This window comes from Panthera leo, chromosome D1, assembly GCF_018350215.1.
Source record: "Panthera leo isolate Ple1 chromosome D1, P.leo_Ple1_pat1.1, whole genome shotgun sequence".
Taxonomy (NCBI): Eukaryota; Metazoa; Chordata; class Mammalia; order Carnivora; family Felidae; genus Panthera; species Panthera leo.
The window spans coordinates 112,892,645-112,904,676 of NC_056688.1; the positions used below are offsets into that span (position 1 = coordinate 112,892,645).

General features: G+C 64.4%; 1 protein-coding gene across 6 annotated transcripts in view; it reads left to right on the plus strand.

Moving 5' to 3' along the window:
* Positions 1–12,032, plus strand: part of OSBPL5 (oxysterol binding protein like 5) — a 53,665-nt gene that overhangs the window by 20,790 nt on the left and 20,843 nt on the right. For 3 of the 6 annotated variants that reach the window (XM_042905816.1, XM_042905820.1, XM_042905819.1), the window contains exons 2-3: positions 8,015–8,171; positions 10,125–10,207. In XM_042905816.1, coding sequence (XP_042761750.1) covers positions 8,036–8,171; positions 10,125–10,207 — 219 coding nt within the window. In that variant the 5' untranslated portion in view covers positions 8,015–8,035. Of the gene's footprint in view, positions 1–3,886; positions 4,104–4,398; positions 4,504–7,203; positions 7,280–8,014; positions 8,172–10,124; positions 10,208–12,032 lie in introns of those variants that run through there. The other 3 variants (XM_042905817.1, XM_042905818.1, XM_042905821.1) reach the window with 3 other exon arrangements.

A 12,032-nucleotide genomic window follows, 5' to 3' on the forward strand; every position in this document is an offset into this window, starting at 1 on the left:
GGGGCGCGTGTCCCCTGAGCATGCCACAGCGCCTCCCACCCAGTGCTGAGCAGCCTGGGGCCAGGCAGGCTGGCGTCTAAGACCACCCACGACAGAACCGGTGAAGGGGCCGCGTGTGTGAGAACACCCTTCTTTGGAGAGGGGAACGGTCCCGTCCGGCGTGCAGAACTAGCTGGGCCTCCTTGTGGGCCTCCCCTTCCTGAGACGCCCAGCGAACCGGGCAGCCCGACCGGGGAGGGGGCCCCGGAACCACCCTCCTCCCTCCTGAGGGCTCAGCCTGCCGGTGGAGTCCAAGGTGGTGGCCGCTGTTGAGGGACCCCCGGTTCCCCTCCGCAGAGGGGGATCCACCTGGGGGCATCCCTGCCTGCACACTCTCCCCCTCCCAGGGTCCCCAGCAGGGTGCGGCCCCAGCCCTCGGCTTCCCCCCTCCGCAGGGTCCCCCTTCCCCTCGGGAAGGGCCGACACCTGCCGACCCCAGAGTCTCCTGAGCAGGAGTAGCTGCGGAGGGTCCCGTGGGGGGATGTGGGGCGGGCAGTGGGGGACACTGAGGCTGGAGGGGTCTGGAGGAGAGGGGAGGCTGGCCCGAGCCCCTGGGGTCCGCAGTGACCCGCCTCCCCGCCCTGTACCCCCGCCCCAGCCTGCTGCAGCCCCTGGGGCCCCAGCCTCGGGGGGAGTGAGGCACACGTGAGCTGTGGCTCACTGCAGCCCGTGACCCACTTTCTTCAGCTTTCTTGCGGGAGTTGTCTGCCCACACGCGAGGCTCCAGCCCCATAATAAGGGAAGACGAGCAGCCGGCTCCAGGCAGAAGCACCCCGGCTTTGGCCGTGTGCCCCCCGCTGCGGCGGCCACCTAACTGCGGGGCCGTCAGTCCCCCTACCAGGGCAGACAGCGGCCCGTGGGGCCTCCTCCCCGGGGGGAGAGCCGGGCGGTGGGGGCGCCCAGAGAGAGGGCTTCAGCACCCGGGGCAGGTCCCCCCCACCCCCCGCCCAGGTACGTCCAGGACTTGTAGACGGAGGCCAGACCCCCCACACGGGCTTCCTCTTCCAGAAGGGGGCGTGAGGTCGCGCTGGGGCCCCAACCCACCTCCCTGCTCCAGGTGTGGGAGGGTGGGGCGGGGTCCCTGACCGCCGCGGGCCCAGGTCTCCTAGCTGGGCTCCCGATGCCCCCTCCTGCGGTGGCCCTCCCCACTGCACCCCCGCCCCAGAGGGGGTTACAGTCTGCCTCTGAAAATCAGCCCCCTTCAGTCGGGACAGCCGCAGGATCTGGGGGGAACATGGTGGGGTCAGGCCTTCAGGGCACCACAGGGAGCCCAGCCCGGGGCCTGGGGCTCCCAGAACCGGGTGGGACTGGTGTGCACCGGGCAGTGCGTGTGGGCGGTGCCCAGGCCAGCTGACCCCGGCACTCAGCATGCAGTTGGCCCGGTGTCGGTCAGGAGGCCAGGTGGGCGGATGCCAGAACCCGGCCCTAACCCACAGCCACATGACCCAGCTGAGTCAGCCTGAGAAAAGCCCAGGCTGGCAGGCCACTTCCTGCCCCCGCCCCGCGTTCCTCCACACTCCACAGCCACGGCTGGGAAATGTCTCTCTGGGGGAGGCCCCGCTTCTGCTGACCACCCCCCCACCGGAGCCTGGCCCCCTCCCCTCCTTTCTGGCCCTGGCTTCAGCCCTCCAAAGCACAGAAGGGCCTCGGGGCTTGAAGCTGTGCCACCAGAGAGGGCCTGGCTTATGCCACGGGGCCTTACACTGGTCATTTTCCCTCCGGGGACCTTGGTTTCTGCATCCTTTAAACAGGACATTGAGATCTTCTCTCCCTGCCTCTTGGGTGCCATTGCATTGCATCTGATGGGGTACCACGTATGAAAGGGCCCAGGGGCACCTTGAGGGTCATCAGCACAGCAGGTAGACTGGAAACACCCCAGTTCCAAAGCCCCTTGGGGCCCGAACACCAGTCCAGGTGGGCACCGGGAGACCTTGAAGGACCAGCCCCCACACACCAAAGTGCATGCTGGGATGTCCTGAAGAGGCTGCCACTCCCCTGGGGCCTTCTCACCCTGCCCAGGTTGAGCCAAGTGGTCGGTCCAGCCCGGCACGCTTCTGGAAACTCGTGCTGGTGTCTGCCCTCAGGAGGGACCAGAGCAGCTGCTGGGCTGGAGCGTAGGGTGGCCTCCCTGGCGTGGCTCTGGAGACCTGGGTGGTTTTTCCCCTCAGCAGGCTCCTCACGGCCACTAGCCTTGGGACCTTAGCAGGTTTCTGGAACGTAAGGGGGTGTTGTTGACAGGGTGGCTGCTGTCTTCCAACTGATGGCTGCTGTCTTCTAACTGATGGCTGCTGTCTTCTAACTGATGGCTGCTGTCCTTCTCTGTCCATTGGCTGTGAGGTCGGAGAGCCAAATGGGGGGGGCTTATGTCGCTTCATCCCTGAGCCTGTCTGTGACTTTGGAGCGTTTTCCCCGCAGCCTTTTACGGTCCCCTGCATTCAGGCAAAGGTATGAGCCCAGCCACGTTGGCAGCGGTGGTGGTGGGAGCCAGGCCACGAGGCCCTGCTTCTCTGCTCCCATCGGTGACAAAGAGCCGCTGGTGACCTGAGCCCTGTCCCCCCCGCCTGGGAACCTCTGCTCTTGCCCCCAGCACGGCTGGGCCGGACCCGTCACTCTGGCCCCTGTCTGAGAGCTCACCAGGCCCCTGTGGGCCCCTCCCTGGGCCCCCACGGGTCTGGGGCTCTGCCCCCTCTGCTCAGAAGAAACCTCCATTTACAAATAGGGACTTGGAGAGAAACGTGGCGAGCTGGGGCACACAGCCGTCAGCGGTGGGGCTGGACCCCTCTCCCCAGCTCCGTGTGTGGTCCCCAGGCATCTGTGGGGGGACCGGGGGAATGTGGTCAGAACCGTACCCCCACTTGTGCGCCTGCGGGTGGAGTGGGAGGTGCGTCCATTCTGCTGGATCCTGCTGGATTCCTTCTCTGTCTCAGGCCTTCCCACGGAGAGCTGAGGCTTGGCGGGTTTTGGCCCAGATAACCGGGCTGTGCGTCCTGCCTGCGGAGCCCTGATAAGGCACCAGTGACCTTTCTTTATAAGGATCCCATTGTTCTGGCTCGAAGGTGGGCGTCTGGGTGCTGGTGGAGGGGACAGTGCTTGGGGGCAGGAAACTGCCCAGAAGGCAGGTTCCAGTGGGGGCTGGGAGTGTGCCGGGGTGGGGGCGGGGGTGGGCTCCGTGCCCACTCCCCAGGCCTTGCTGTTGGCCTTGGCCCAGCCTCAGAGAGCATGTCACCTGGCAGGTGCCCAAACGAGGATGTCAACTCAGGGACGCCGGGCTGGCCCAGCCAGGGGCACAGCCTGACCTGTACCTGCGTGCTCGGGGCCAGCCCCGCGTGGGACCCGTCGCCCACTGATGTGGGGGGGCTCTCAGGCCCCAGATGGGAGACCAGAGGGAGTGCCCCTGCGCCCTTGAGCAGCTGGACCCCGGGCCTGGGGAGCAACCAGGCAGGCAGTGAGGGACAGAGGGGACGGCTGCCCACCGTGAGTGCGGCCCCAGGTTGGGGCTGGCTCAGCTGGGGGGGGGGGGGTCTGTGTCGTCACGTCCCCCGTTCCTCAGCACCCCCTTCCTCCCCCGGGCTGCATGGGGGCTGCACTCCCAGGACCCGCAAGCCTTCCGTTTCATCCTCAGGAGGCCTCCCCCTGCCAGACCCACCCCCTCCGCAGCCCCTGCCGGCACCCAGAGGGCGGGGCCGCGGTCCTCTGGTGCTGGAGCCACCCCTGGCGTGGCGGGCAGGTGGGGACAGGACCCTCTCCAGGGCCATGATGGAGATCTGCCCCAAACCTACCCTGGCCACCTCTCTGAGGACCCTGCCCTGCCCTGCCCTGCAGAGAAGGAGGAACGAGGCGCTGGGACGTTGGCTGTGCGGCCTTTATTCGCCCCAGGGGCCTCTGGGGCAGGCCGTGAGTCCCTGCTCCTGGCATGCACTGGATAGACAGTGAACAGGACGGACAGACACCACTCCTCTCCTAGGACCTGTGTCCTATGGGAAAAGAGAGCTAGTGGAGAAGAAAGGAACCCCAGGGAGAAGCTCTGGAGCTCGGAGCGCTATGTGGAGAATCTGCTGTGTGAGGTGCGAGGGGGCCGGCCTTCTGGAAGGCGACGTTGCAGCTTAGTGTGGGAAGGACCCCGCCAGGCGGGGGTGTGGGTGACGGCATTCCAGGGGGGACGGTCCAGAGCAGAGGCCCTCAGGGAACGGGCTCTGCATTCTCCAGGGACAGAAAGGGGCCCGTGTGGCTGGGAGAGTGAGTGGGAGGAAGGGTGGGGCTGTGGAGGGGCTGGAAGACGGGGGCCAGGGGACTGAGGCTGGCCTGTGTTCTCTGGGCCGGGAGCCACTGGGGAGATGTGACCCGGATTAACTTTTGCAGTGGACGCAACAGCACCCCCTCCCCAACGCCTCACCCCTGCCTTGCCCACAGCAGACATCAAGCGCCCAGAGTCAACAGCAGCCAAGGGTGGGACGACCAAGGGAGGTACGAATTCAGAGACCCCTCCCCGTCTGGGCAGGTCAGAGGCGGCTTGTAGGGGCCCCAGCACTTTTCTGGGGTGTCAGGACACAGAGGGGACATTCACTGGTGCACACCTACATTGCATTCGGATTGGAGGGTGTCCATAGAGCAGTTCAGTTGTTTGAAGGTCACCTCTGATGTGTTGGGCCAATAGGAAGGAAGTGGGGAGAAAAGGAGGACTACTCAGCTGACTGGCTGGAAAGATCCATGGAGGAGGGAGGGAGGGAGCGATGAGAGGTTGGGTGGATAGATGGATAGATAGGCAAATGGGCAGCTGGCTGGCTGGCTGGATACATGATTGGATGGATGAATGGGTGGATGGATGGATGGATGGACGGATGGGTAGGTGAGTGGATGGATGGATAGATAGACAGACGGACGTGTAGATGGATGGATGGACAGATGGATGGATGGATGGATGGGTAGGTGAGTGGATGGATGGATAGATAGACAGACGGACATGTAGATGGATGGATGGACAGATGGATGGATGGATGGATAAATGACTGGAGGGATGGATGGATGGGTGGGTGGATAGACAGATGGGTGGGTGGATGGATAGACGGATGAACAGGTGGATGGGTAGGTGGATGGATGGATGGGTGGGTGGGTGGTTAAATGATTGGATGGATGAATGGGTAGGTGGGTGGATGGAAGGATGGATGGATGGACGGATGGACAGGTGGGTGGGTGAGTGATGGATGGATAGATGGGTGAGTGGGTAGATAAATGATTGGATGGATGAATGGGTGGGTGGGCGGATAGATGGACAGACAGATGGATGGGTGGGTGAGTGGATGGATGGATAAATGATTGGAGGGATGGATGGATGGGTGGGTGGATGGACAGATGGGTGGGTGGATGGATGGACGGATGGACAGGTGGGTGGGTGGATGGATGGACGGATGGATGGGTGGGTGGGTGCATGGATGGACGGATGGATGGGTGGATGGATGGACGGATGGACAGGTGGGTGGATGGATGGATGGACGGATGGACGGGTGGGTGGATGGATGGACGGATGGATGGGTGGATGGATGGATGGATGGATGGATGGATGGATGGACGGACGGATGGATGGTTAGATGGACGGGTGGATGGGTGGGGGGATGGATGGATGGATGGATGGATGGTTGGATGGATGGATGGACGGATGGATGGTTAGATGGACGGGTGGATGGGTGGGATGGATGGATGGACAGGTGGGTGGGTGGACGGATGGATGGGTGGATGGATGGATGGATGGATAAATGATTGGAGGGATGGATGGATGGGTGGGTGGATGGACAGATGGGTGGGTGGATGGACAGATGGACAGGTGGGTGGGTGGATGGATGGACGGATGGATGGATGGATGGTTAGATGGATGGGTGGATGGGTGGGGGGATGGATGGATGGATGGATGGATGGATGGATGGATGGTTAGATGGACAGGTGGATGGGTGGGGGGATGGATGGATGGATGGATGGATGGATAAATGATTGGAGGGATGGATGGATGGATGGGTGGATGGACAGGTGGATGGAGGGAAGGGGGAGGGAAGGAGGATGGTGTACATGGGTGGATGGTGCAGCTCACAGACTAGAGTCCCACTGGCCATTAGCAGTGCTGGGAGAAGGCACCTATAGGGTCTGAGAAGGCAGCCAGGATCCTCACGCCCTCTCTACTCTGCTTTGGGTGGAGCCAGGGCAGATGGGCCAGCTGGGAGCTGAGGCTGAGCTGTAAGCCAGGCTCAGGCAGTGTGGGCCAGAGTCCCTCCACCCGCACCAAGTCTGTAAGGCTTAACCACTAAGACAGGTGAGACCCCAGGTGAGGGAGGCCTACCTGGGCCATCACCCCTCATCATCCTCCCTGGGGGCCCCTGCAGGTCAAGTTCATGTCTGACTCGTCTTGGCCACCAACCTGGGTGCTTGGAAAATCTCAGCCGGATGAGTCAGTCAGTCAGCTGGTCCTCGTCTCTGGTGCTGGCTTCCTGGCAGGCTAGAAGTGTCCACTGACACTGATCGGCAGGGCTGGGCCCCCCAGATGCCCGTCCTTCTGGCCCAGCAGCGGGTTTGCTAGAAGCCCAGCTGAGGTAGCGGGAGCGTCGGCCAGGAGCTGGGTTCTGAATCGGTCCCAATTGGCTCAAACACAGGCCTCGCCAGTTATTAGCTGTGTGGCCTTGGGCCCAAATCCCAAACAGCAAAGGTAACCAGCTTAGCCAGGTGACAAGACAGTGGTTAGGAAGGGAAGGGCTGGGAGCCCCTCACTCTGACCCTCGGGGTGGGGGGGCACAGAGAAGGTTCTGGGGCTGCCACGGGAGGAGGTCCGGGGCCACCACCAGATGCCCTGGGCCCCGCCCACTCCGGAGCCCCGCCCAGTCATAGCAGGAAAGGCTCTGTGTCTGAGCCCCCGCCCTGAAAGCCCAGGGCCTTGGGAGGAAATGGGGCCTTTGTCTTGGGTTTGGCGGGAAGCCACGGGCCCACCCATGGAGGTGGCTGCAGCCCCAGACCTGGAGGAGAGATGGGTCAGTGGGCCTTCACGGAGCACGTCCTCAGGGAGCGGACGGAGCACGGGATTAGGAGTCAGGGTCCCTGCTGTGCCACCACCCACCGGGCCATGACCACAGGGCAAGGCCTCCAGCTCTCGGAGCCTTGATTTCCTCATCTATAAAATGGGCTGACGTTGGGGACTTATGTCGACCGCTTGCCCCAGGCCTGCCCAGGGCAGAAGAATCTGGGAGGAGGCCCAGGCCTGCTCGTGAGTGATGGGCTGGGCTGTGCCTGGGGCAGGGAGGAAGCTCATTCGGGAGAGCCAGGGCAGGGCGTGAACTGGGGTGCATCTGGCTCTCAGCCCACCTGCGTTCTCTCTCGGTGTGACGTTGTTGGGGCGCCCGCAACAGAGACCCCCAGGAGGAGCCGAGGCAGAGGGAGGAGAGCCAGGGGCAGGGGGTGCAGGAGGCAGGATGTGCAGGCGGGGCCAGCTGCCCCCGGCGTTCTGGGTTGTGGACCGCACAGCCCTTGTCTCTCTGCCGCCTCCCCTGGGTGGGTCAGCGGCCGTCTCCCCTGGAATGGCTCCGTCACCGGGGAGGGCGGGTCTGGTGGCCTGGCCTGGGTCCATGGCACATCTCAGGTCCACTTGGCTGCAGCCAGGGTCCTGCAGAGCCAAGGGAGTGCTGGCCTGGGGGTGCGGTGTCCCCAGGGCAAGCTGTGCGCTGCTTAGGCGGGGGCGTGGTCTTTCCCACGGGGGCGTGGTCTCCCCCGGGCGACCACCCCCTGCTTGCCGGTGGGTCCCCCCGCCAGGCCCTCCTCGTCCACTCCTGAGACGCCCCAAGTGAGGGCCTGAGTGTAAGACGGGGTGACGCCCGCCACTCCCGACTCCAGGAAGTGTCTCCGTGCCCCTAAGACGGGGCGGGTGGGAGGATGCCCGCCGGCCCCTGGGCTCCCCCGGTCTCAGCGTGAGGTGTGACCGCCTCTCTCCCGTCCTTCCTTCCAGAAGCCTCCCAGCGCCCAGGCCATGAAGGAGGAGGCCTTCCTCAGGCGCCGCTTCTCCCTGTGTCCACCTTCCTCCACCCCCCAGAAAACCGACCCCCGGAAGCTCACCCGGAATCTGGTCTTCAGTGGAGAGAACGAGCTCTACCCCCTCGGCCCAGGTCAGTGCCCGCGGCTTCCCGGGTTTTGTCCTGGTCAGCGAGGGGGATTAAGCCCCATCCACCGTGGCGTCATGGGAGGTCAGCAGGGGGCTCCCTCCCCGGGGTTATGGGGCAGCTCGTCCGTGGAGAGGCCGTGTGGTGTGGCGGCCCCAAACCTGCCCTCCTGAGACAGGCCCCCTGAACCCCAGCCCCAGTTCTGGCTGGGTGACCCTGGGCCAGCCTCAGGGCCTCTCTGGGGCTCAGTTTCCTCCTCTGTGAAATGGGGATGTGAGCTCCCAGTTACAAAGGAGTCCCGGGCTCTGGGAGGGAACAGTCCAGACTGGGTGCCCTCAGGCCGCCGGTGGGTGAAGCACTGAGCACGCGGGGGACAGGGTCACCCGTACCTGCTGGTGCTTGCCCGGCCCCAGGTCCCTGCCACCCCAGCTCCTCGTTCCTCCCGGGTCCGCCCAGCAGAGCCCAAGCTGAGCGCTGTCTGGGTGTCTGTGACTGCTGCCCCAGAGGGCCTGCCTCCCTCCCCGAACTGGGAGACATCGCCTGCTCAGCCTGCCCGCCCCTCGGCCGCTGCCAGCTTCGGGAGGGAGGAGAGGGACGCCCCAGCTGTTCCCGGCCGCAGTGTCCGTCCTGCCCCCACCTGTCACGGGGAGAGCCTCAGGCCAATAGGCTGTCAGGACATGAGGGGCTTCTGGGGACATCCCACCCAGTCTCACGAGCAGATAGGAACATGCCGTGTCAGGTCTCACAGGCCAGGGCACAGGACACCTAGGGAAATAAAGCTGACATCTGTTCTCTGCTGCCATGCCCTCTCGGGAGCGGGCAGTGGAGGGGGTAGGAAGGACACATCCCAGTTGGTGGCCGGTCTCAGAGGTCTTTGGTCCCCAGAGTGGCCACCCCATGCAGTGAGGGACCCGGTAGGTGAAGACCTTTTCTCAGGAGGGGAGGGCAGGTCCTGGGGGAGGGGTGGGGAGGTGGGTGTGGACGGAGGAGAGGAGCCAGTTCCAAGAGGAGCTCCCTTGAGCTAGGAGGATTCCCCAGCAGGCGTCACCCACACTGGGAGGCGACAGAGGCCGGGTGAGCCCCCCAGGACAGCCCTTGAATCGAGGGGTCCTGGAGGAGAGGCCACCTCGGAGGTGGGGAAAGCCCCGTGCTCACCGCCCAGCCCGGGCCTCGGGTCAGGGCGCAGGGGGCTTTGCAGGAGCAGAGGCAGCGAGGCAGCATCCCTGCCGGGGCGGGAAGGCCAGGGCACCTTGAGTGGCCTCGGTCCTAGGGCCTTTGCTGCCCTAGGTGAAGCCGGGCCCCCCAGGACAGAATCATTTCCCCAGGTGGCCATACTGGCTCTTCTGCAGGGCACGGCTCTCGGTCCCCGGCCCCCCGGCCCCCCAGGGGCTCCGGGAGGTGGGTCTGTGGAGCCCCTGCCAGGGCTGGGTCTGGGGACACCTGTGTCCCCGCCCCACCGGGATGGTTCTCCCCCCAGCGGCTACCACCTCTGCTCCTCGGCACAGGGACCCGGCTGTGAGCCGGGGCGCGTGGCCGGCGGGCCTCCCGAGACCAGCCCCTCTTCCTCCTGCCCATAACCGCAGCCTCGGAAGCCCCGTTCAGGACAGAAGGAGCTAGGCAAGGGCGGCTGTTTCCCCGGGACTGAGTCCGGACGCTTCCCTTTTCTCTCCCTCGCCCTCAACCAAGCCGGACAGGAAAACGGGCACCTGCCAGGTCGGGGTGCAGGGACAGTGCCCGGCCACCTCCCTCCCAGAGTCCAGCTCCCAGAAGGTTAGGGAGAGAGGGCAGGCCAGGCGCGGTCCAGGCGCCCTGAACCCACCATGGGCCTCCAAACCTGGACACCGCGTTCCTCCCCCGAAAGCGGGGGCCTGGCCTTACGGTCCTCGAAGGACGTTCCGCGCCCAGGGTGCCCGGGCTCCTCCCTGTGCCCAGGTCCTCACTCCAGCTGCTCTCTTGCAGGGAAGGACTTGGAGCCCAATGGCCAGCCGCTGCCGAGGGACGAAGGGCCCCCGACCCCGGGCTCTGCCACCAAGGGGCCACCGGTAAGAGCCTGGCCGTGGGAGGAAGGGGACAGCCCGCCGTCCCCAGCCCACGCGGGCCCAGAGGAGCGGCTCCGAACCCCGGCCTGCACGTCTGGGAAGGAAGGCTGGGGCGGAGTCACAAACAGTGCCGTGGGCTGTGTCATCGAAGCCGCCTTTGTGGCAAAACACGGGCCGGGGAGGCCCGGGGCCGGACCAAGGCTTGGGTTGCTCGGTGGCCTTGGGGGACAGGAAATTCTAAGGGGAGTCCGCGGAGTCTTTCTGTTGTAGGCAAACCGCCGAGCCTCCCCTCCCTCTGCCTTTGCCTCTGCGCTCCCTCCACCAGGTACACCCTCCGCAGGGCGAGTTCTGGAAGCACACGCGCCCACACGCCCCGTGGGCCTCCCAGGCCAGCCTCTCCTGGCCCAGGCACGGCTGTGCCCTTCCAGGCAGAACCTCTGGTCCAGGGCGGGCGCCGAGGCCCCGGGCAGTGCGTGGAGGGTGTTAGGCGTACCCTTCTGTCCCCCAGAGGGTCTCAGGCCAGGGTCCCCAGACGTTGACGGGGGTTGGTGGCTCTGGCTTCTTGCCATGGGGCTGGGGAGCAGTGCAGACAGACACGCGGTTGGCCCCCTGCCCGACCACCTGCGACCCCGTGTGATCTCGAGTGACTGCCTTGCTCCCCTGGGGCCTCGTGGCCTCATCCAGCAAAGGAGGGCTTGCTGTGGCTCTCGTGGTCTGTCCCTGTGTCTGCCTCGGGCGAAGAAGAAACCAAACCTTTGGTGGGTGCCCCCCACCTGCTGGAGACCGCATGTCCCTTCCCTGGCCGCCAGGGCCGCCAGCTGGGGAGGAGGAGTCAGAGCATAGTTATTTGCTTATTTGTATTTAATTTAATTTTTTCATTTTTAATTACAGTATAACACGCATAACCCAGATTTACCGCCCTACCCGTTTCTAAGCACGCAGCTCCGTATGGCATTAAGCAGCTTCAACTCTGTTGTGCCGCCGTCCCCCATCCGCGACCAGAACTTTCCGTCTTCCGAAACGAAACTCCGTCCCATTAAAACGCTACCCCCCCACACCCTCCCCCAGCCCCAACGCCCAGTCTGCTTTCTGTCTTTATGAATGTGAGTCCGTGAGGTCCCCGTACGAGTGAAATCCCGCAGGATCTGACCTTCTGTGACCGGCCTGTGTCAATCAGCATCACGTCCCCGAGGTCCACCCACGCCGTAACGGGTGTCAGATCGCCCTTCCTTTTTAAGGCTCAATGCTGTTCCCTGGCATGGGTGGACCACTTGGGCTATTCATTTTCTCAAGACACAAGTTTATGGCATAACAACGCTGGAAACACAGCTGTGTCTTTCTACAAGCCAATAAAACACAAGCACTGGCAGCAACCCTTGACTTGGTTCAAATTTCAGATCCGGTCCGTTCCGTAACCATGTCTGAGCGTCTCCTGAGGGGCACGCGCTGCCGGGGTGCTGCGTCGGGCTCACGGAGAGAACGGCGTCCTGCTCTCCTGGTGCGTCCGACCTGGCGGGGGGGGGGGACAGCGCCAGACGAGACAAGGCCACCCGTAACGTGTCGGCCCCTGGCGGGGGGACCCCAGATGCCGTAGGGCAACCTGGGGCTGCCATGAGGACGCAGCTTGGGAAAAGATACAAGCTAATACAGATCTTGTCATCTTCCTCGTGGGGCCAAGTCAAACATCCCCAAACCCGCTGTGTTAGGTGCACAACTCAGTGGTGTTTAGTGGGTGCTCAGTGCTGGGTCGTTCCGAAACCCCTCCGTCCCCCCAGACGGAAACCCTTCAGAGCCTTACCTGTTTTGTTGCTGGGCCAGACGGTCGTTC